Source organism: Mastigoproctus giganteus, chromosome 3 (assembly GCF_048544385.1).
Source record: "Mastigoproctus giganteus isolate SK-2022 chromosome 3, ASM4854438v1, whole genome shotgun sequence".
In the NCBI taxonomy this organism is placed as follows: Eukaryota; Metazoa; Arthropoda; class Arachnida; order Uropygi; family Thelyphonidae; genus Mastigoproctus; species Mastigoproctus giganteus.
In genome coordinates, this window is record NC_143577.1 from 196,523,814 (window position 1) to 196,546,913 (window position 23,100).

General features: G+C 34.7%; 1 protein-coding gene across 1 annotated transcript in view; it reads right to left on the bottom strand.

Annotated features, from left to right (window-relative positions):
• The window catches only part of LOC150088546 (aftiphilin-like), a 100,988-nt gene that overhangs the window by 62,644 nt on the left and 15,244 nt on the right, over positions 1-23,100 (bottom strand). The window contains exons 2-4 of the mRNA XM_090370798.1: positions 21,400-21,530; positions 14,651-14,771; positions 1,642-1,764 (exon numbers count right to left, since the gene is read on the bottom strand). Of these exons, the coding sequence (XP_090226924.1) occupies positions 1,642-1,764; positions 14,651-14,771; positions 21,400-21,530 (375 nt within the window). The remainder of the gene's footprint in view (positions 1-1,641; positions 1,765-14,650; positions 14,772-21,399; positions 21,531-23,100) is intronic.

Genomic DNA, 23,100 nt, shown 5'->3' on the forward strand with positions numbered 1-23,100 from the left:
TAGATACTGGACCACTAGGTGGGTAAAAAGAGACTCATCTCTTTTTACTCTTCTTAAAATAAGTTTGATTACAGTTAATCTCATAAAAAAATACATATATTTATTGAATGAACTAAACAAAACTTAAAAGCCTTAATCTAGAATGATGTAACTAAGTATTTTTGCACAGAGAGAGCTTTTCCTTAATTTTGAGAACCAAGAATCAGGTGTCCCCCATCCCAGTTGCTATCTATAATTATTTGAAAAATATATACATCATTCTTAGTAATGAGAGCTCACTAGATGGGGGATAAGACTAGTTATATCATAGTAACATACAGGGTATCCACATTGAAATGTAACAACTTTGAAACAATTTTTTATATATGAAGATGATAATATTTAATCTTTTGTAGATAATATATATATCTAAGTTTCTCCCCTTAAGTTTGCCTCAGTTTGAAACAGTGAAGTTCTTCAGTATTCCAAACTGAGTTACAATATACCTTCAAGAAAAGATAAAACATGTTATGGGCGGCTAAACTAAGGTTAGCTGCTTTGTCATAATGACAATTTTTCACAGCATTTGGCAAGAAACCACAGAGTTGAAAGGAACTACACTTATCAATGAAAAAATCTGAAGAGACTAGCAACAACCTGAAAAAAGCCCAGAACACCAGAAGGGTAAGCTGAATGTTTATATGCTGTCTTCCAAAGAAGTTCATCCATTCTGACAGTACAAGAACTAATACTGCATTCAACAGTACATAAAGTCACGTGCACATGCAAGCTGCAACTGGTTCAACACAGAGTAGTCATACCAAATGAAGAAATTATGCTATGTACATGGTACATAGTCTCAACAACATTCCTAATTACCTGAACACGGGTATGTTTTCTGATGAAACAACACTTCATACATGTGGGTTCCGACAGACATAACTGCCACATCTGGGAAGCAAACGACTTACACACCATCCATGTGTGTAAGTTGATGAAAAAGAAAGCCTAGATGTTAATTTTTGGTGTGATCTTATGCAAAAAACACTGTTGGTTCATTTTTCTATAGGTAAAATATATGACAGCCCCTGTAACCTACATATGCTACGCTTCAAATATTTGTGACACTGCAGCTGCCAACTAAACTTCACATTCCAACATGCCAGAGCTCCTCTCTATTGATTCCATGCTTCTTTTTAGATACTGGACCACTAGGTGGGTAAAAAGAGACTCATCTCTTGGTCACTGAGACTGCCTGACCTTATCTCACTTGATTCCCCCCCCCTGCGGGTTGAAACATTAAGTTGAAAATATACTCCTCAAAGGTGCAGAAATAGTTGAGCTGAAGCAATGCATCACAGAGAATGACCTCCATTATACTTGCAATGCCAGACAATATGTGGAGGGAAACTGAGTAGCACTGTGACAGTCACATGTAGTCTGTGCTCATATACCAAAATAATTTAATTATTTCCCGTGCATTGTGTGCATTAGTTGATACAAATATAACACCTCAGAATTATTACATTTCAATACTGACATCCTGTATACATTAAGTATATGTATTTTAAACATGAAATAAAGAGTTCATATAAACTATAATCACTAATTACTTAATATATAATTGGGTGAGAGGGAATTGGAAAAAAAGAAAAAAATAACCTTGGGACTCTGCAGGTGGCCGGATTTCTCCTCCATGTCTAAACTGGCAGGAGCTGGTGGCCCTTTAGTGGGTTCCAGCAAACTGAGACCAGAGGCAAAAATAGGGACGGATGACATTCTTAACTAAAAACAGAATAAATAACATCTTTATCCTTTTCTATTTTTCCTAAGGAACTAATACATCCAAAAAAAAATAAAGGAAAAAATTAAAGAACATAGTTTCATTAAATTGCAAACAAAATAAGTATAAGAGCTCATTAAATTGCAAACAAAGTATAAGAGCTCCATAGAAATACCTGTTATTCTTAGCCAGCTCTCTTACAATATACCTTAGCAAGCCTGATCTCCTGAATAACTTTAATAGACACTAATTTATATTTACTATAGGATTTAGAGTTCTATAATGATGTCTAGATGATGCTAGATGGACAGATATGGAACAGATGAAAGTACAGATGAATTCAAATTAACACTCCATGAAAAATCTATAGAAAAGGCATGGAGCAAAAACAGAAAATGAATGTCTGTGTGATAGGAAGTAAAGGGAGTTTTTGTGAAAGTGATCAGTGATGAACTTGACTATCTTTTGGACTGAGTCGAGGAGTTTTAGAGATTCTTTCCCACTACCAGTATTCCATAGTAAAACAGATTTGTACATAGTTAACATCAGTTCCAAAATGTTAGGTATAAAGCCCCACCACCAGGAAGTAAAACAGGAATGAATTTCAAATGGACTGAAATTAACCACATTTCCTGATGTGAAAAATCACCTAAATCATTACTGAAGTGGTTGTATATTGTGTTCTGACTAGTTATTGTATCCAATATTTAAAAACTAAGAATATCACTGGGAATAGATAGAGCTCTCTAAAATTGATTTCCCCAATTACATCCTTGGTCAAACACTTTGAAAAATGATATTGTTTTAAGAAACTTGTTTTTAATCTTTTTGTATTTCTCATAAATTTTTAATTATAATACTATTGTAAAAATAAAATTTTCATCATAGCAAAAGGTAATTTTTAAAAAAATATTTTAAAACTTAAGTGCTCGCATGGATAATTTTTGCATATTTAATTTAGAAGCCTATATATATCTCTTACTAAATTCTTTCCATTATATCTCTTACTAAATTCTTTCCAAGTCATATACAAATCAAACATGATTTGTATATGACTTGGAAAGTTTTTTGTGTTTGTTTACTATAATCCAATATCTGCTCCACAAATATAATAGAGAATGAAAAAATTCTTCAAAATCCTCGTGCAGCAGCAGGAATAAAATTATCGGAGGGATGCAAATTTTCCTTGATGACAAACAACTTCAGAAATGATAGAAAACAGCTTTCCAGACCACAAATCATTAAAACAAAACCACAAAGCTGACTTTTCTAACAGTCACATCAACAGCCATTTCACATTTTTGCCATTTCTTTACTCAATAGGCAAATGAAGATCTGATTATCTTCAAAAGCACTATGAGTTAAGGTCTGGTTCTAAATATGATCAAAGACCAGGAAGGAACTTATATATCACTGGAACAGCATTAAATGTCATGATTGAGTTGAAATTAAACTGAAATACACAAAGGCTGCACAACTGAAATACACGAAAATTCCTAGGTCAACATACAGCAGTAGTAAAGTTAAAGTGGCCAATGACTATTGCGTGCTGGTTTCACAAAAGCCAAAAATTTTGTTTTCAGCCAGAATGATGGTTTGACAACTTGGCATTTATAAGTACTGTATGGGTTAAGCAGCATGCCTGAATGTATGTATGTATGTATGTACAGGCACTTATACTTGACTGGAGTTTATGATAACACATGGAATAAATGAGACAGTTATAAATACCACCTCTGTATGGGTTTAAGTAAATGGTCGTATAACAAGAACTGAAGGGTGCGGGAGGGTAAAGTTAATTTATGTTGTGAATACATAATAATGAGCATGCTTAATGGTAGTAAAGTATACAGCAGGCTTTCTATACACACGGATAATGCAAATGTGTGAAAACTTGTCTTATTTTTATTAAACTAATGATTAAATTTGCCTTAGAATTTAAGATGTTAGTGTTTATTCAGAACACATACTGTACTAGTGGCAATCAAGTATATTGTAAGGCTTGGATAACAAATGCAATTATAGCATATACTTTTAAACCACATTGAAAGTTATAGGTTTACATTGGGTTACAAACTCATTGCAAGTAACAAAGTAGTTTTGTACCTCATAGCATTCTCAGTATCTCTGTGCCTCTGATCATCAGCTACTTTGATAGCTTTTGTGAGAATTTGGTGTTTATCTCCCTAACTCCTTTCTGGGAAAACTACCGCATTTTCACATTAAACACAATGTATGAATCGTTTTGAAAGATGATACTTGGACATGAGGAAAATATGTTACAGTTAATAAAATACAGTAGCACTATGTAAACTTAATACTAATGGTTTTTTCTGTCTTGCAGATTAAAAAAAAAACAAAACGCTGATGGATCTGATATTTGCCTCTCGGGGAATTTTGGTGTAGTTACCAGTGTAGGGACTAGACCAAAAATGGTAGGAATGGAATGGAATCATGGTGCTCTGGGATTATGGTCAGTAGAACATGTAAGAAAGACCAAACCAAAGCACAAAAGTAAATTCAACTAAAGGGCGCCTTAGTCCAGCACTGGCCACATCATATACTCCAAAGTACCAATTGTGTAATGGCAGGGCAGAAGTTGTTAAGAATCTTACAATTGCTAGCTGGCTGACACTCAGAAGCATGACCAGTGGATCACTAAATAAAAATTGCTAAGTAATGCACAACGGTTGAGCTAAAACAGTGAGATTACCTGGTTACAAAGTTATTTCTTTACACTTAGTGTCTAAAGAGTAAAAGTAGGATCTATATTCAACCACTCTGGAAATATTTCCAACTAAACTTTGTTTTTCAAGTCTTGAGAAAAGTATCAACTTGTGCCTTGCAATGGTGTCTGGGTAGTTTGGGTCCAAGTCCAACTACTAGAAAGAATAGCTGGACCTGATCAGGCTTGACAAATGCTGTCACCACGGTAACTAAGAAATCCTGCTTTGTGACTAGTATTCTACAAGTCAGTCTGGCAGCAGTGAGGCTGAACTGCTAATTCTTTGTTTTATGATTGCCACGATTTATATCTTGCAGGGATTTATATGTTGGCGGGACTTCCAACAAAAATGCACTACAATGGACTACTGGTACAGACACTAAACTATTGATGGTGTTATTTTATGAAATGAATCAACACAGCACTTTATTCTTTTTTAACTGATCAAGGAAAAGATGCAAGTTTTGGCTGCACAAGTGGGGGAAAACTGAAAACCCATTCTGTGACTTACAATGTGCCACAGACCATCCAGCATGTCGTCTCGGAGTGCCCAAAGAGGAGATTTGAAGGACCCATCCAAGATCTACATAGTGTTACTGACGATGCTATTAATTGGCTGAAAAAACTGGACATTACATTTTAATTCATCAAAATGTTATCTATAATTTTCTCTGTAAATATTGTTTTTAGGCCTATTATAATTTATTTATATTTTTTGATATTGTCTGTTACAAATGTATCCTCATTTTGCCATATGAAATAAAATAAAATAAAATAAATATTCAACGATGGTTCATTCGTGAAAACATTATACTGTTTACCTTTATCGAGCTTTGTTTGCATGTAGGATGGTAAAGTTGGGGAGTGACCCAGCAATTTATTATCTCTCGTGTTTTTTTTTTTTTTTTTTTTAGTGTGTTGGTAATAGTTAAAATATCATTTGTAATCCCATCATATATGACATATATTGAAGTAGAGAAATTCAAAAACTCTTAATTTTTAGATCTCAGATTTAATTTTAATTTTCAATATATTTAGACTTCAGCACAGCTTCTGACACTGATCCAAATGAAAGATTGTTGTACAAACTGGAATGTGGCATTAGTAGTAAGTTATGGATAAAGGGATGGTTGAGTGCATGGGCACAAGCAGGATATTTTGCAAGGTGGTGTGGTGCATGTGGGAATAAATTTTTTGTTTCCCAAATTTTCGAATACACGCAATATCTTATTTAAGTCAAGTTTAAGTGATTTACATGTACAGTAGAGCCAACATTTCTCGTGATAGGTGGGAGAAAGTACTTGAATTAATATTTTAGTTTTTTTTTTTTTGTAGAATTTGTATTGTTTTAATGTTTTAATAAATCAATGAAAATATTAAAAATTGGGTATTACTTCAAAATCCAAAGGTAGTGCATTTGCACCACCTTTCACCATGCTGCCAGCACCCATGGTTGAGTAGCAGAAGACAGAGGGTGACTATAAATGGGCACTGCTCTTCTTAGACCAATGTTATTAGTGGAGTTCCTCAGTGTTCGGTGATGCTGCCCTAACTGTTTTCGATATTTATCAACAATAGTGATGAAAGCACATCAAGCTTATTCTCTAAGTTTGCAAATGATACAAAGGTCGAGAGGGTGGTTAATGACAGGATTCAAAGCAAAGGAATCAAACATAAGAAAACTGAACAGATGGGCTGAGAATGGCAACTGAGATTTAATGTTTTTAAATACAAGACAGTACAACATATGGGCAGCAGTAATCCCAGAATAACATACCAATTGGTGGTACCACACTCAAAGTGATGGAGAACAACAGAAACCCAGGGTTTCTGTTGTTCTCCATCACTATGTTGGGCTATACAATTATCCTAGGGATAATTGTATAGCCCAACATAAAAGTTCTCAGAACAGTTCAGATAGGCTGCTAAGACAGCTCAATGAGGGTCTGTCAATGATATACAGGAATTCTGTCAGAAGACACAAGGAGACAATTATCCCATTTTATAAAGCAATGGTTAGGCCACAACTCAAATACTACATACAAGTTCATAAGTCTCATTTTAAGGTGGATGTGGACTTGTGTTGGAATGGATGCAGAGAAGAATGACAAGATTATTCAAGAACACAAAAAGTACTTTTACAATAAAAGACTTCAGTTCTGAAAGTTGCAGTGCTAGCAAACTTGCAAGGAGAACTGATTGAAGTGTTTAAAGCTTTAAATGGATTGAGTAAACTAAATGCTGATGGCATCTTTACTCTCTCTCAGGAAACACATACATAAGGAGACTTAAATTTAAATTGAAAAGGGTTGGGTGTAGGACAGGTGTGAAAATTTTCTTTTGGCTAGAGAGTGACTGGTTGTTGGAACAAAATCTGGTGTTGTGGAAGTGAGTAGTCTGAATAAATTTAAGTAAGAATTAGACAATTTATTAGAGGGGATGGAAAAAACATTAGGTGGAGAAGGATTTTTTTTTTTTTTTTTTTCTGATACTATATAATCTTGCTTTCTTGCATCATTTGTCAATACTAATATTAATATGTTAAAAAATTTATATAAAATTTGACATTTTGAAATTTAATGAAAACCTGTATTGTAGCAGTCAGTCTCTTTTTATTTTTTTCTACTGCTCACATACAGAATTTGATATTATAATTAATAGCACAGCAAAATAGTAAAACAACTTTTACAATGCAATGTAATCATTCATTTTGTATTTAACGTGCCAAACAAACAATGGAGTTCTAAGAACAATTGATATTTTGATTTATAATGTCATTGTGATGGAGAACAGTTTTAAGGAATATTTTATAATCATTATAAGTAATATAGTTTGAAGTGTTATATAAAGTTAGCCTTATTATGTCATATTTTCTGATTACACATGTCCATTTTCTAAACTGAATTTATATTCACAAAAACAAAGATGAGAATACTTTGGTATAATTAATGTTCCTTGTAAAAAACATTTACATATTTATTACTGAATTTTATTCTAGATTTTATTCAGAAAGTTAAAAAAAAAAAAGAAAAAAAAAAGAAAAAAAAAAAGGAATTATCTGGGTCTCAAAATAAGAAAAGAAAAGCCATAAGAGAATAAACAGAAAATTTATGAACAGCAGAAAAGAGACAAAAAACTGTACTGATAGAAGCACAAGAACAAGACCAAAGAAGAAAAAGTGCATATTGAAGATATAGTAAATATATAGCATATTGAAGATATAGCATAATTGAAGCAGAAGAAAGGAATGCTAAAAGAAGGTGAAGAAACAATAGTCACAGCTACTCTTCTAGCAGATTCAGATCCCATGTCTTCAACAAATTTAGATGATGAAATGGGGTTAGCAGATCTAGAAAAAGCAGTGAATTCAAACCTTATTTAAAATCAGATAAAAGTAAATTTATAAACATAATTTGAGATGATCCAGGTATATGCCTTAAATATTTGTCTACAAAACAAAGATTGTTTAACAGAAAACTGTCCTCCCCAAAAATGTAATTAGAATTTTCCTAAAGATAACACTTATTTATTTATAAAAAAACCCCAAGCATGAAAGGTATTAGAATCTATAATAATTAGTACCAAGCATGGGTAGAAGGCTGAGAAGATGAAATAAAATATTTGTTAATATCAGACTTAAATTTCTATAGACTAATTTTCAGGAAATTAGTCTACAGGAGGTTGTTTCAAAAAAAATTGAAGTTGAAGGAATAAATGAAGAAGAAGAAAAGTTGGTTCTGTGAGTTTGGAGTCACAGTAAAAGGATGTTGACTGGTTTGGAAGGAAGAGCAGAATTATAGAAGCCAATTCAGAAGAACAGTGGCCATGCAAGTATCTGTAGAAAAGGCATGCAACAGAAACAAAACGTTTATGACACAGAGAATGGAGAGACTATGTTAGAGATGAATCATTAATTAACCTAACTACCCTCTTTTGAATGGAATCTAGAAACCTGAGAGATATTTTGGAGGCACTGCCTCAGATGAGGGAACAATATTCCATGGTAGGGAAGATTTGTGATTTATACAGATTGAGTCACTGGCTGGAAGAAATATTTGTGATGCAATTATGCCAAGAGAGAGATTAGAAGTAAGGGTAATTCCTAATAGAGATATATGAAGTTGTCTAGAAATCTGAGTGTCATTGAAGCAGAATAATCTTTTTTGCAAGACAGGACTCAGTTTTAGAAGGATTTAAATCAACTAAGTTATCTTTGCCCCACTGGAAAATCACCTGGGGATCAGCATTTAAGAATTGGTAGTGGATATTTAAGAAGTTGAAGCTGTTTGTGCAGGGCAGGGTTTCTCGAACTGGAAGGTGGGAGGCAATGTGCTATCATCAGAAAAACTACGGATAGGATTTCCAGTCAATGGAAGAAAGTCATTAATATACAAGAGGAAAAGAGTGGGAAAACGAACTGGACCTTGGGGAACACCAACATTAGTAAGGAATGCTAGAAGACAGCCATTTGCCATCACTCACAGTGAGCAGTCAGAGAAAACTGGATATACAATTACAAAAAACTACTGGGCAAACAATAAGATGTAAATTAAGACTTATGCCAAACTTGATGAAAAGCCTTTGAAATGTCAAGAGCAACTTTAGTTTCACCAAACTTTTCCACTGAATTTATCCATAGAGGGGTAGCATAAGCCAGTATATCACCAGTGGATTGACACAGAGAATCCATACTGGCAATCACTGATCAGATGGAAGGATCCTAGATAGTTTAGGAGCTGGTGATTAATGGATTTCTCCATTAATTTAGAAAGAGTAGAAGTAAGTGCAATGGAACAATAATTGGATGGGAAGGATTTGTCACTTGTTTTAGGAACAGGATGGATATGAGCAAATTTCCAAGCAGAAAAGAAAACATTGGTGGAATAAGAAAGCGTAAAAAGGCAATACAGAATGGGAATAAGCTCAGGAGCACAGTTTGTTTTAATTATATAATTATAATAAATTATTATTTTTAATAATTATTATTTTTCTGTTTCAACAAAGCATTGAACTGTATTAAAATTACATCTTAAAAATTTAAAATCTTAAACCATCATATAATGTGTTATGGGGGAAGAGTTGGATAGAGGTAATCAAGCCTATAAAAAATAATAATGGTGATATTTATCAAACCCTGTTAGATATAACCAAAGGTAAAACTAAAAATGTGGATTCAGGAGCATGGGCATCTCAAAAATATCTTCTTTCAAATTTCTTTGCCATAATTTTAAATAAAGTTAATATAGTAAGTAAAATGATGCAGGATCCTAAATTTGATATACACCAAGTTATATCAACATCTTGAAAATATTCCATATCACTTCAGAGTACTGAACAGATTGCACTTTGGAAAATATTATAATAATTAATAAAAATATTAAAACATTATTATAAAATTTGGAATCTTTAAAAAAAGCGATATAAGCAGGAAAGCATTTAAACATTTAGGAAAGCATTAAAAAAAGCATTAAAAGCATTAAAGCAGGAAAGCATTAAAAAAAAGAAGTGCTATAGCTGTTAAAAAATGCATTGTTCTTGATAGAATATTGACCTTGAAACCAGATGAAAGGAGAACTAAAAGCAGAATAGCACTACAAGCAGGAGTGTTATATTGGGAGTCTACTGTACATATATATATACAAAGGGTACTAGGAAAGTTTTGCAATACAGCTTTGTTTATTTAATTTTTTCAAAGTAATTTCCTCTACATTCAATACACCTCTCCATCCTCCGAAACCAATCTTTAAACCAGTTCTGCCAAGTTTCACTAGGGAGTAAAGCACACTCGTTGTCCCAAGCCCGTAGAAGGTCCTCATCACTGGAAAACCGCCTCCCTTTTAGCTTCATTTTCACATGCGGGAACAGTGCAAAGTCGCAGGGAGCAAGGTCTGGACTGTAGGGAGGGTCCGCCAGAAGTTTCAGTTCTGTCGTGGTCAAATATTCGGTGCAGGCTTTGGCGCGGTAATCTGGAGCATTATCGTGATGGAGGTACCAGGTGTCCATTCTTGACTTTGGCCGCAGGTTCTTCATAGATCCAATGACTTTAGGCAGGCATTGTTCAGTATACCACTTAGCTGTGACTGTCTTCTGCGTGTCCAAAACGACACGTTCCACAGTTCCACTCGATTTGAAAAATACAGCTATCATTTTCTTCTTTACAGATCGGGATTTTCTGACAATTACGGGTGTGTCGTCATCATCAAAGACCCAAACTTTGTTTTGAGCCTTGGTCGACAGATCGTAATAGTACAGCCAAGTCTCGTCACCTGTCACGATGTTGTTCACATACCGAGATTGTCCCTTATCAAACTTTTTTAACATCTCCCGGCACCAAGTCACACGTCGTGTCATCTGCTCTTCAGTCAGTTGATGCGGCACCCAGAGAGAACAAAGTTTCTTCACGTGCAAATGATCTTGCAGAATCGAACGAATTGCTGGTGCATTTAGGCCCAAAGTATCCTCTATCTGTTGGTAGGTCACTCGCCTGTTTTCGTCAAGCATTTTCCTCACAGCAGTAACGTTTTCCTCCGTAACTGACGTTCGTGGCCTTCCCGGCCTCTCAGAATCCTCCAGAGTGAAATTTCCCCTTTGGAATTCTCTATACCACCTGAATATCGTTGTACGATGTGGACAAGCATCATCTAGTGCAAGAGTCATTTCTTCTAAGCACTGGTCTATGGTTAAACCACGCACGAAATTATACCACAAAACTGTCCTTATCTCATTTCGTGACCACGATGCCATCGCAAGCACTTTACACTCTCACTACTAATGAATAACTGAGCCCATCGACTTGGCGTGGCGGCTACTATGCACGTATGAACATGTCTCAACATGCAGCAACAAGCAGCTTCCTGTGATTCATTGTTGCGTCATATTGCAAAACTTTCCTAGTACCCTTTGTATAAGGTGTAGCTATTAAATAACGAGAGTTGCAATAAAATAAATATAATTAAATATTTTCGACCTTAAAGTTATCTCATTCAAACTAATTGCCTTGGCCTTGCACACACACTGTTCCATACGTTTTTTCCAAGCACAGAAATATTTCTGAAAGTCATCTTCTGTAAGCACTTTTAACAGTGCAGTCATTTCTTTCTGAATACCTTCAATCGACCGAAAATGGGCTCCCTTAACTATACTTATACTTTTCAGTTCAGGAAAGAGAAAAAACTCACAAGGAACTAGATCTGGTGTGTAGGGTGTGTGTTCACACACAGGGATCGTTTTTTTTTTGGACAGAAACTGGCAAACAGAGCAAATTTTGTGCTGGAGCATCATCTTGGATCATTCAACCAACCTTCCACAATTCACTTCTCTTCCGTTGAATATTTTTTATGCAGCCTTATAAGAACTTCAATGTAGTATGTTGAATTGAAATTCTGATTTGGTGGGATATATTCAGTCATAATAATTCCTTTAATATCAAAGAAAACAAGAAACATGGTTTTCAGTTTTGATTTCAACAGTCTTTCGCCCCCACTGTCTGGAGTATTGTTCTACCTTACACTGCATTGACTTTTAGTTTCTGGGTAGTAAGTGAGCAGCCAGCTTTCATCGCAAGTAATTACAGTACTCAAAAAGTCTGTATCTTCAATTTTTTTTTTTCAAAACATCTTCACAAACTTGCAGTGCTCTCATTCTTTATTCTTCATTCAAAATTTTTGACACCATCTGGTCACACACTTTTCTCATGCCTAAATTTTCAGTTAAAATTTATATTAACCATTTCTTTGTCCATATTAGGTTCTGATGCTACCATTCTAATGCTTAAACAATAAGAACTTCTAATCAACGTCCTTGCCTGGTCCACATTATCATCAGTTTTCATGGATACCAGATAGCCTGGTCATTCACAGTCTTCTGCATTCTCTCTTTCTTCTAAAAATCTTTTATACCATTCAATCATGTGCACTCTAGATGTAGTATCTTCTCCATAAACTTAGCATAACAACTCATAACTTTCAGTTGGTGTTTTATTTAATTTTATTAAAAATTTAAGGCTGATTTGTTCTTCGATTCTTTTGTGTGTCATTTTTCTGGCAAACAAACTGAAAAAACATAAGGTAATGAAAACCTGTCTCACTGCAAAGCAAATGAGTGTGTTGGAACCTGACAGGGCAGACAACTAGAGAAAGGCTCAAGGTCAATTGCTGTGCCTTTTTTCACAGATGTGCAGGTCCACAGTAATTCAAGGAAATTAATGTGGACTTGCAGGGTAGTATTGTCAGGGATAAGAATCTGGTGGATGATGGTACCTACTCTGCTGCCTGGTGTCTGCTTCTATTCTTTTCTTGAATATGCTGAAATACTGAAAGTCAATTCATCCCATGTTTTCTTTTGATAGCTAGGTCATTAAAGAATTTGATGAAGAATGCCTCTTTGAAGGTTCTAGTCACTTGCAAGTACAGATGTTTCTTTAATTCCACTGGTCCTGGAATTGGAATGCAGGGAAAACCACAGTAGATTTGTCAGGATCTCCCAAACTGAACATCCTTAATATGTTCATATAATCTGGACTGATGATGTTTTTTGTCATTTTCTAATGCAAGTATCCCCACAGCTGTAATTGATGCAGTGTATAGAGCCTCTGAAATTTTTGTCAAGTTTATGTAGCTGTTATTTGAGGGAGGAGGAACTTCTGCAAAATGTGGCTACTCCATGTTTTCCAGCTTCTTTTGCAATAATGGTTGGGCCATAAGGAATGCAGATGTTGGGTAGGTTCATCTGGTTTTTCAGTTCATTGAAATCTTTGGTAGTTTGGTCTATTCTTCTATTCTTTCATTGTTAGATGTACAACTGTATAGAAAACCCATGGTAATCTAAATGTCTATCTACAAAAAAACCAAGCAACATGAGTTCAACTCTGCTGAGCCCCAAATCAACAAAAATTGGTGTTCTGAAATCTGACATCCTCTGAGTGGTGTTGCAGATTTGCAAAGGACCACTTGTCAAAAAGGGACTTTCTTTAGTAACCCAATTAGCAATGGATAAATAGATATCTTTTCCACATAATCAAGAATACTACAGATCAAAGCTCCAAATATTTCAATGAACTGAAGAGCCAGATGAACCTATCCAATATCTGCCTTCCTTACATCCATGTATCACAAGAGTAGCATAAAGGAAGCTAGAAACAGTGGCCACATGTTGTTTAAAAGAGGAGTTCTTCCTCTTTCAAACAACAGCTACAATGATGTCATAAAAATTCCAGAAGCTTCATATACCAGCATCAACTGTGACTCTGGAGACATCAGAGAATCATACAGACCACTTCAATAAAGACTAGATGAGCATATTAACACATTAACTGTGTGCTGATACATGTGCTCATGGGATTTTTAATTTGTTTGGAGAAAAACCACTTGACTTTAAGGATCATTTTCTTCTGATTTGAAAGGAAAACAATTGGATAGTTTTGTCAAGCAACCTTTGCCAGCAGCTAACTAATTCAGCCAGAAGAAGAAAGCCCAAAAATGTTTCTGCCCTCCCCAATCTAGATTGACTCAATCCTGTAATTTTTGAATTCAATTCACAAATATCGTCGGTAAATCCAGCAGCAAAGGGGTCAAGGATACACTCCACTATGTGTAAAATCTTCACATACTCAAGATATATATAAACAGAGAAAATGTGACGCAACAATATAGCCTCTAGCTTGCATTATCGTAAATGTTGATAAGGGAACACAGTAATGCAATGTTTCTCAAAGGGTGTGCCGCAAAATTTTTTAAGTGTGCCGCGAAATCTTAAAAAAAAAAAAAAAAAAAAAAACTAGCGTCATTTTTATTTTAACATCATTGTCCGAATATTTTATTTTGGTTGTAAGAATTGTTTGCATAACACAGATATAATATAAGTATAAATAAAAAAATTGTTAATATTATTTTTCATTCTATTTATTTAATTTAGAAATTTCTTCTTCTATGACTACGTAGGTGTGCCGCAAAATTTTTCTTCTTTGGAAAATGTGCCAGGAGAGTAAAAAGATTGAGAAACACTGCAGTAATGCATGATGGGAGCATGACCAATAGCTGGAAATTATATATATGGATAAATATAAGCAGTTGCAGTTTACAATATTTAGTCTAAATCAATAATTTACTTAAGATAATCACTACAACAAAAAAAAAACTATTAGCAATGTTTAATAAATTACTTACAATACTGTGGTAGTCAATGCTGACTGACTGTAACATTTGCTGGAATGAGTGCGAGACACCCCACTGAAAATGCAGAGCTGGTGTCTGATCTAAATCTTGTAGTTTGTCCCAAAGCCTTCGGCTAGAGGGAAGAAAAAAAGTGTGCATGCGTCAGACAGTCTAACAGAAAATGAATGAAAACAAATTCTCTGATGCCAAAAACAATGCTAGAGTGCAAGTGCTTTGCTACAATAAAATTTCTAGACAACATTATTTCAACAATAGAATTAAATTCACTTTGAACGTTGCATTAACACTTATTTCTAATGCTATTATGTGGGACCTAGGGTTTGTGACCTCTGATATGCAACAGACATCAGTCAACATTGTAATTGTTGGTTAAGATGAGGCATCAGTTCTGATATGGCTATGTATGATCACTACTTTGTTAGCTACTAGTTAATGGTACAGAAAAGATTTATCATTGTGGTTTCTGAATATTTTTTTATTATAACTTACTGCATCCATTTTTCTTGTAAATACAGAAGTCCTGATATCAAAAACTAAGAGAGGTGGGAAAACTAAACGCTGTAAGGAAAATCTGGCAAATTTCTATGAGAAGACAAAAAAAATAAAAAAAAAAAAACTCTTGGATTCAGAATATGAAAATATTTCTAGTGGAGGCTGATTATTCTAAATTTTTTTTTTTTATCTCTATACATGTACTCTCATGCTCATCTCATTGCATCTAATGTAAAGTTCCAGTAAAGCTAACATGCAAGAGACTTTTTCTGAAGTGAACGTGAGAGATTCTTTTATGTATCTTACAAGAAAACTATTCAATAATTATATAAACAACCTTTGGCAAAGGTAAAGAAAGCCAACATGAGAACCACGGGAAAATGCACCGGGCAAACTCTTTTCCCACTACCACAGTTTCTCCTTGCATTCTCGGTAAACAGATGGTGCGTGTTACCGGTAGTGGCAGTAGAAGTCAATAACGATGTATTGATTAGTTTTTTTCTCATTATCAAAAGCAGATTACTGGAGTTCATGAGTGTAATGCCTTCGCGGCTGAAATTTACTTACGGGTACACTCTCCATACTGCCTCAGTCTAAGGGTTTTATCTCCCCTTCCCGCTGTTTTAAAATAGGAAAACAACTTCTACCGATGGTGCATGTTATTGGTAGTGACAGAAGAAGTTTGTTTCCTATCGGAAAAAAAACAGCAGGGGGGGGGGGGAAGATAAACACCCTAAGACTCCATTTCTTTCATTTAATTGCACATAATTTAATTTGCATCTGGCCAAGCACAATTTTTTGTAAATTCTTACATACAGTTGTAAAAGTAAATAATTAATTACTACCAAATCACTATTTGATAGTTAATTATTCTGCTAAAGAAACATTCCACCACGGCTAAAATTCTTGGGTGGTAATGAAAATTTCAAAGGAAAGCAATTTATTATTTTCAATGCTTTTTTTTTTTTTTTTTAAGAGAATCTTTTTGTTTTTAAAAAGTATTGAAAAAGTTTGTGGCCTGAGTACAAAAATGGTGGTACACTGTTAAACATTTTTGTACTTAACATATAACACTACTTCAAATAGTAACCCAATAGTTTCATGTAGTTTCAAAAACAATTTTTTTTTAAATTACAGGTCCCGGAAGTCCCCAAAGTTGTGCAAATGAGGAAAGATGGATAAAATAGGTCATCGTGTAGTCATCCAATATTTGGAAAAAAAAAAAAAAAAAAAAAAAAAAGGACGGACTAATGCTAAAGACAATTCATGAGGATATGATTACAACGATGGGAAGGATGTCCCTTCCTATTCCATGGTTAAGAAGGGGGCTGCAGAATTTAAATGCGGTAGGGAGAGCCTGGAAGATGACCCACACGGTGGAAGACCTGCAATGTCCATCACTCCAAAAGTTGTTGACAGAGTGCATGATTTGGTGATGAGTGATCAGCAAGTGACAGTTTGGTACCTTGCCAGCATCTTGGGCATCTGAACATGTGTACCACGTAATAACAATGGTTCTTGCTATGAAAAAGGTGTCAGCATGATAGGTCCCAAAGTCTGACAGCATATAAAAAAAAAACTCACAAGAATTGTCAAATCAAGTGAACATTTGCATCGTTTTCAAGCAGATACAGCATATTTCCTTGAAAGGTTTGTGATCATGGATGAGACATGGGTCCATCACTTTCAGCCATAGACAAAGGAGCAGTCCAAACATTACTCTTCTCCCAATCTAAAGAAAGCAAAGTCGATTCCTTCTACTTGTGAGATGATTAATGGCCACCGGCAGGGCTGCATTAATGCTATGGCCAAACCAGCCATGGCCGGGGAGCCTCACCCGAAGAGGGGCCTCATTTTCAGTCTAAATAATTTCTAAAGTAGTGATAAAAATTTATAATAATAATAAACCAAGAAATCGTGTAATATAAAAGCATACTTAACTCGTTAAGTGTTTAAATTTTATTCTTATACCATTTTATTTTACAATAAGAGACAAAACATTTTTGACATAAGACGACAAACATTTTTGTCCTCTTATTTTACATTTTCATCAAGGAATTATTTTTCACAATATAAATATAAAAATTATGTAGTATTTGTATTTATATGTATGTGCAGGCAGTTCTCATTTTATGAGTTCTCAGGTTTACGAGATTTCCCCCCCCCCCGAGTATCAAGTATCAACAAAATCGAAAATATAAACATTAATTGCAAAAAATGAATGTTAAACACTCATAAATACTGTATTTCAAAACACGCACATAGCTATACAATACAGTGTACCCCGATTTATGATATTAATCCGTTACCATCGTATCTCGAAAATATCATAATGTGAACCCAATAAGACATTGTTTTTTGCACGACCTCAGAAGTTCAAAATTTCACTATATAACTCTCTAAAAGGTCGTTTTAATTGTGTAAATTGTATTAGTTACCAATTCAAATCATTAAACGCCCTACACTTACATCATTATCATATGTTCTGTTAAGAACCAATTTTGAACGACTTTGTGATATTTTTCTAAAGCACATTTCTGGAAGTCACGACCACAAAACAATAAAAACAATTTGCACTTTTCGGTTTATTGGGCTTTTCTGTTACTGCAAGCAATTATAAATGGGTAGTAAACTCGATCTTATTGCATTTGCGAAAATACTGATAGCTGGAATTGTGTGGGTTTTTATGTTATTATGGTGAAATGTGTTTCCCCTTTACTGAAATCTTCAATCATATAAAAAAACAATTTTCAGAATCTTCTCTTCATTCCTTTTTTTTTTAAACTTCGTAAACTTGTTACTCCGTGCAAATAACGTTAGTTGCAATTTGTGCATTCCGTTAAAAAATGCTTATGCATGCTATTGAAATTTATAAAGAAAAGAGAAGATTATCTTGGAAATAAACGCTTCTTGAAGCATTTCTGAAGAAGACAACTCCTTGTGCAACAAACCAACGAGTGCCAAGCCAATAATGAATGATCAACGAGTGTGCATTTAGTCGATGATGATGAATAAACATTCTTTTAACATTTGTAAGTCATAAATAATTGCTTGATTTTACAGGCTATGTTTTCATTTCTTTGGATAAATCAATCACTGTTTAAACAAACTAATTAGCTAACTAATTTTGTTGCTCATAACGTAACCCTTTTTTTAACATTATGTCTATGAGAAATAAATTCCCGATTTACGAGCATGCGCTAGGAATGAATTAACTCATAAAGTCGAGAACTACCTGTATATATATATAAAGAGGCCTCAAATTTAAATATGGCCAGGGGCCTATTTCATCCTCAATCCAGCGCTGCCCACATGGCACTTCAGGGACTAATGTTACAAATGGGATACCACACAGTTTGCAGTTGGCTCCTTATTGTTAACAACAATAAGGAGCCAACTCTTTTTAACAACATAGCACATTCTAAAAACCACGTAGTAGGTCCTAACCCATTTCCCATAAACCTAACACTATTTTACATTTGTTATAACAACCTTGAAAGATGCACAAATTCTCCATAACAATCCAAAAATTTTCACCACTCTATATCTTGTTTTTTATGGTTTTATTGCAATATTTATTTCAAAATGAAATAACATTAAAACTAGTGCCAAGCTTGTTATCTAGCGATTTCTCAGTCAGCATGAGAAATTACTAATTTTCCACCCTCATTAGCAGTTTCTCACACCCATTGGCATAATCAAATTAACTTTGACTAGAAGTTTGTTTCATTATATAGATATGTTGGTTTATCAGTATGGCTCCTACAAAGCAGATAGCTTTATCAATTGCAGACAAAATTATGATTTTACAAGTTGCAAACAATGGTATGTGTTCTAAGACCGATATTGCTAAACAGTTGGGTATTCCTAATAATATACTGTTCACAACATTCTGAGAACTGAAAAAAAAAAAAAAAAAAAAAATTGAAAGCTTAGCACAATCTTCCACACCAAGTAGGATCAGAGCACAAAATGTAAAGTACCTAAATCTTGAAAAGGTACTCTTGGAATGGCTAACAATGATACATGCAAAAAACATTCCAGTAGACAAATCTTTTAAAAACTAAGGCCAAACTGTTTGCACATCAGATGAATATTGAAAATTTGAAGTCTTCCGATAGACAACTACAGAAATTTAAAACTCATAACAGGCTACCTTTCAAAAAAGGTATGTGGCAAATGTGCAACTGTCAACACTGAAGCTACAAAAGAATGGAAAAAATTGTTTAAAAAATATATTTTGTTGACATACAACCAGAATGACATCTTCAATGCTGATGAAACTGGACTTTTTTTTTCAGTTAATACTAGATAAAACACTTTTATTTAAAGGTGAGAAATGTATTGGCAGAAAAAAGGCAAATAAATGGATTACCATTCTCCTGGTGGCAAACTGTCTGGCACAGAGAAGGTTCCTCTCTTATTTAATGAGAAAGCACAGAATCCCCCATGCTGGATAGACCTGGAGGTAATTGTGCAGTCAGACAAAGTTCTCTAAGCAATGCAGGCAGGCTGCTAGGACAGTTCATGGAGTTTTGGCAAATATAAAGGAATTTTGAGAGCAAGGTGATTATCCTATTGTATAAGGCAACAGTTAGGCTACACCTTGAGTACTGCATACGGGTCTGGAAGCCTCATTTGTGACTCTGTTGGAATGGGTGCAGAGAAGATCAATGAGATTAGTGGGAGGAACAGAAGAGGTGCTCTTACCAAAAAAGACTTCAGATCTGCAAATTGAAGAGTCTGAAGACTAGGCACCTGCAAGGAAATCTGACTGATGTGTTTAAGACTTTAAATGGATTGAGTAAGCTCAATGCCAATGGCATCCTTCCTCTTACTCAGAATATGCATGAGGGGGCATAAATTCAAATTGAGGAAGGGATGGTTGCAGGACAGATATATAGAAATTTGTCTTCAGCCAGCAGGTAGCTGATTGTTGGAACAGGCTTCCATCTGGTGTTGCAGAAGTGGGTAGTCTGAATTAATTCAAAGAACTAGACAATGGACAATATTATAGGGAATTGTGATGTGTTTTTTTTTATTTTTTTTTTTTATGGCCGATGCAGTATACGCTTGCTCTCTTGCAGCATTTGACACTACTAATACAAAGTAGAAATGGCTGACTGGGAGCTATCAACAAGCACATATTCTATGGCAGTGTTTCTCAAACTGTGTTCCACGGAACACTAGTGTTCTGTGGGATGTGAACAAGTGTTCCACGAAAAATCGTAATTAATAATTAAAATAAAATAAACAAAATTTTTCATATTTGGGCAGACGCCACTTTTGTATCATTATAATTTTTAACATTATTTTTTTTTTTGGTTATTAATATGCTGGCATAGACTAATAATCAAATAGACCGTGAAACTGTTTATTTTGGAGAGTTTTGCATAGAGAAGTATGGTTGAGGTAATGACATCTACTAAAAAGTGGCAATGCTAGTATGACACTCGTATGCCTGGAGTATACGGGTTGAAGGAGAGAAGGAAGCCAACTGATATCATAACTAAACTCGCTTCCTTGTTTAAATATATATTTTTTTATAATTATCAGTATTTCAAAATATTATTATTATAATAAATGACCATGGATTTGTGGTTGAAAAAAGGAACTTTAAAATGAGAAGCAAGTACTTCTAGTATTGCAACCATGGTCAATGAAAAGGAACACAATACTGTCGCACTTCAAAGTGAGGATGAACAATCGCAGTCTTTCGTTCCCGAAAACTCCAAAGTGAAAAAACAAGAACCAACTAATAAAAGACCAAAACGAAAGTATAATGACAATTATTTGAATTTCAGCTTTACATGTGTTGAAAATAAAGATGTTCCTGATGCACAGTGCGTCATATGTAATAAAATATTACAAACAGTTCTTTGGCTCCCGCTAAACTTGTTTCGCAAGTGTTCCGTCAATGTATTGTGAGATGAAAAGTGTTCCCTGACTAAAAAAGTTTGGAAAACGCTGTTCTAGGGAACTGAAGTTAATCATGGACCAGCTCCAATAAGAGCCCTCCATCCAAACAACTCACTAGAGATCATGGCTATTTCTCCTTTTTTGTAATCTTGTTAGCCAGCCATAAATTATTTTAGCGATTTATTTTTACATCCTCTTAATGTAACATATAGTTTTCTATCCATATCCTGAAAAGATCTGTAATTAAATATTTTGCCAAATTATGCAATGAAATATTTTTTTCAATAAAAGCATTTAGCTAAAAAAAAAAATCAGTTTAAAATTCTAACCTTTTTGAATGCTGCTCAAGTAGCAAACTTTCATAATCTGTTTCCACTGAGATATCTTCTAAGTCAAACTGCTCACAGGATGTTGGAAATGTGGCAATAAATAATTGAGCTATTCGATTGCCACTGCAGTCCTATATAGAGGAAAGAAAAAATTTAACTGACTCCCATCAAAGCTGAAAAGAAATTATTCTGCTTATACAAATGTAACTATTACTTTCCTAATCATCATATTCTGCATATATATAATAGTTGTGCACATGTGCATAAAGACATGTTGGTTTCACTGTTGTCAGAGTTTAAGTGCAAGAGCAACCAAGGCCACAATCTCTCTTCCAAAACATGGGGTGGGGCGTAGCCGCATTTGGACAAATCGGCCTGAATTCTGGAAAACTCAGTCTCTCTGTCAGTAATGTTGTCAGTATGCAGCCAAGCTCGGTGGAACAACACTTCCGTGTTGTACTATACAAGTGCCCCAGAGCATGGGCTGATTTATAATTTGTAAACTGACCCCGGCACGTAGGCTTCCTATACACTGAGGTAACCAATCAGCCACCCTTACCCCAAGTGGCAGATCAGAATATTTAAAAACAGCAGGGCACTGTCCAGCCTCCATTTCCATAGTAAAAGATGTATGTTAACAGAGAATTGAGGTATTGTTGTAGCAGCACCTCAGAACACACCAGGGAATAACCACAAACATCATCCACATATCTGTACCTCAACCTGAAATGGGGGGGGGGACAGGTAAACCTACAAATATTTCTTCTTCAAGCACCTCCATAATGACATTTGCAATAGGTGTCCATAGCAGTCCCTTGAATCTGTTTATACAAACCCCCACCAAACTCAATGGCACAATTAGACAAATACTCAAAGCCTGGCATATATCCTCGATGGAGAGGGAGGTCCTGTCCCCAAACGTGGAATCCCTCGCTAACCACTTCGCAAAAGCAAACAGTAGGTTGGATGGGAATGCAGGTAAACAGGGAAACTACATTGAAGGAAACCATGATCTCACTCTCCAAAGTATTAAATTGTCTAACAACTTGTAAAAATTGGGAACTACAAATTGTACTACTAACCAGGTACAGTAGAGTGTCGAAAATCCAAATACCAATGAGCTGAATAAGTCAGCATTTATTTTTTTTTATGCTGGTGCCATAAAATAATTACAGTAAGTGCAGGTTGTTGTGATCAGGTTTGCAAATTGAACTTTTATTCTATTAAACGACAATTCTAATAAGCGAAAATCAGAGGAATATTATCCACAGGCTATAAAGATGAAGATATAAAACACAAATTTACACTTTTATTACCTTATCAATTATCAAAATTAAATGACACGTGAAAATCAACAAACAATGTTGTCCAACTCAACTACTCTTTCTGAAAAGAGTGAGAGCTCTAGCAGCAAAGAAACAAAGTTCGAAAATGGTGCAGCAAAAAATAAGTAATTATTTTTGTTAAAAGCCATAATGACGTGTGTCGTTCTGGCTGAAAGTTCCATTTTTTCCATTACCTATGAATTAAAACATGTAAGTAAAACTTAGTGTTTTTATTTCTAAGTTTACCAAACTTTTTATTTTTAGTCTCCAGAACAATATTTTTGATAAGTTCGAAAATCTGAGCAAATCGGAAGTCCAAACTACACCCCCCCCACCGTCCCAATTATATACGCTCTACTGTATACAGTATTACCAA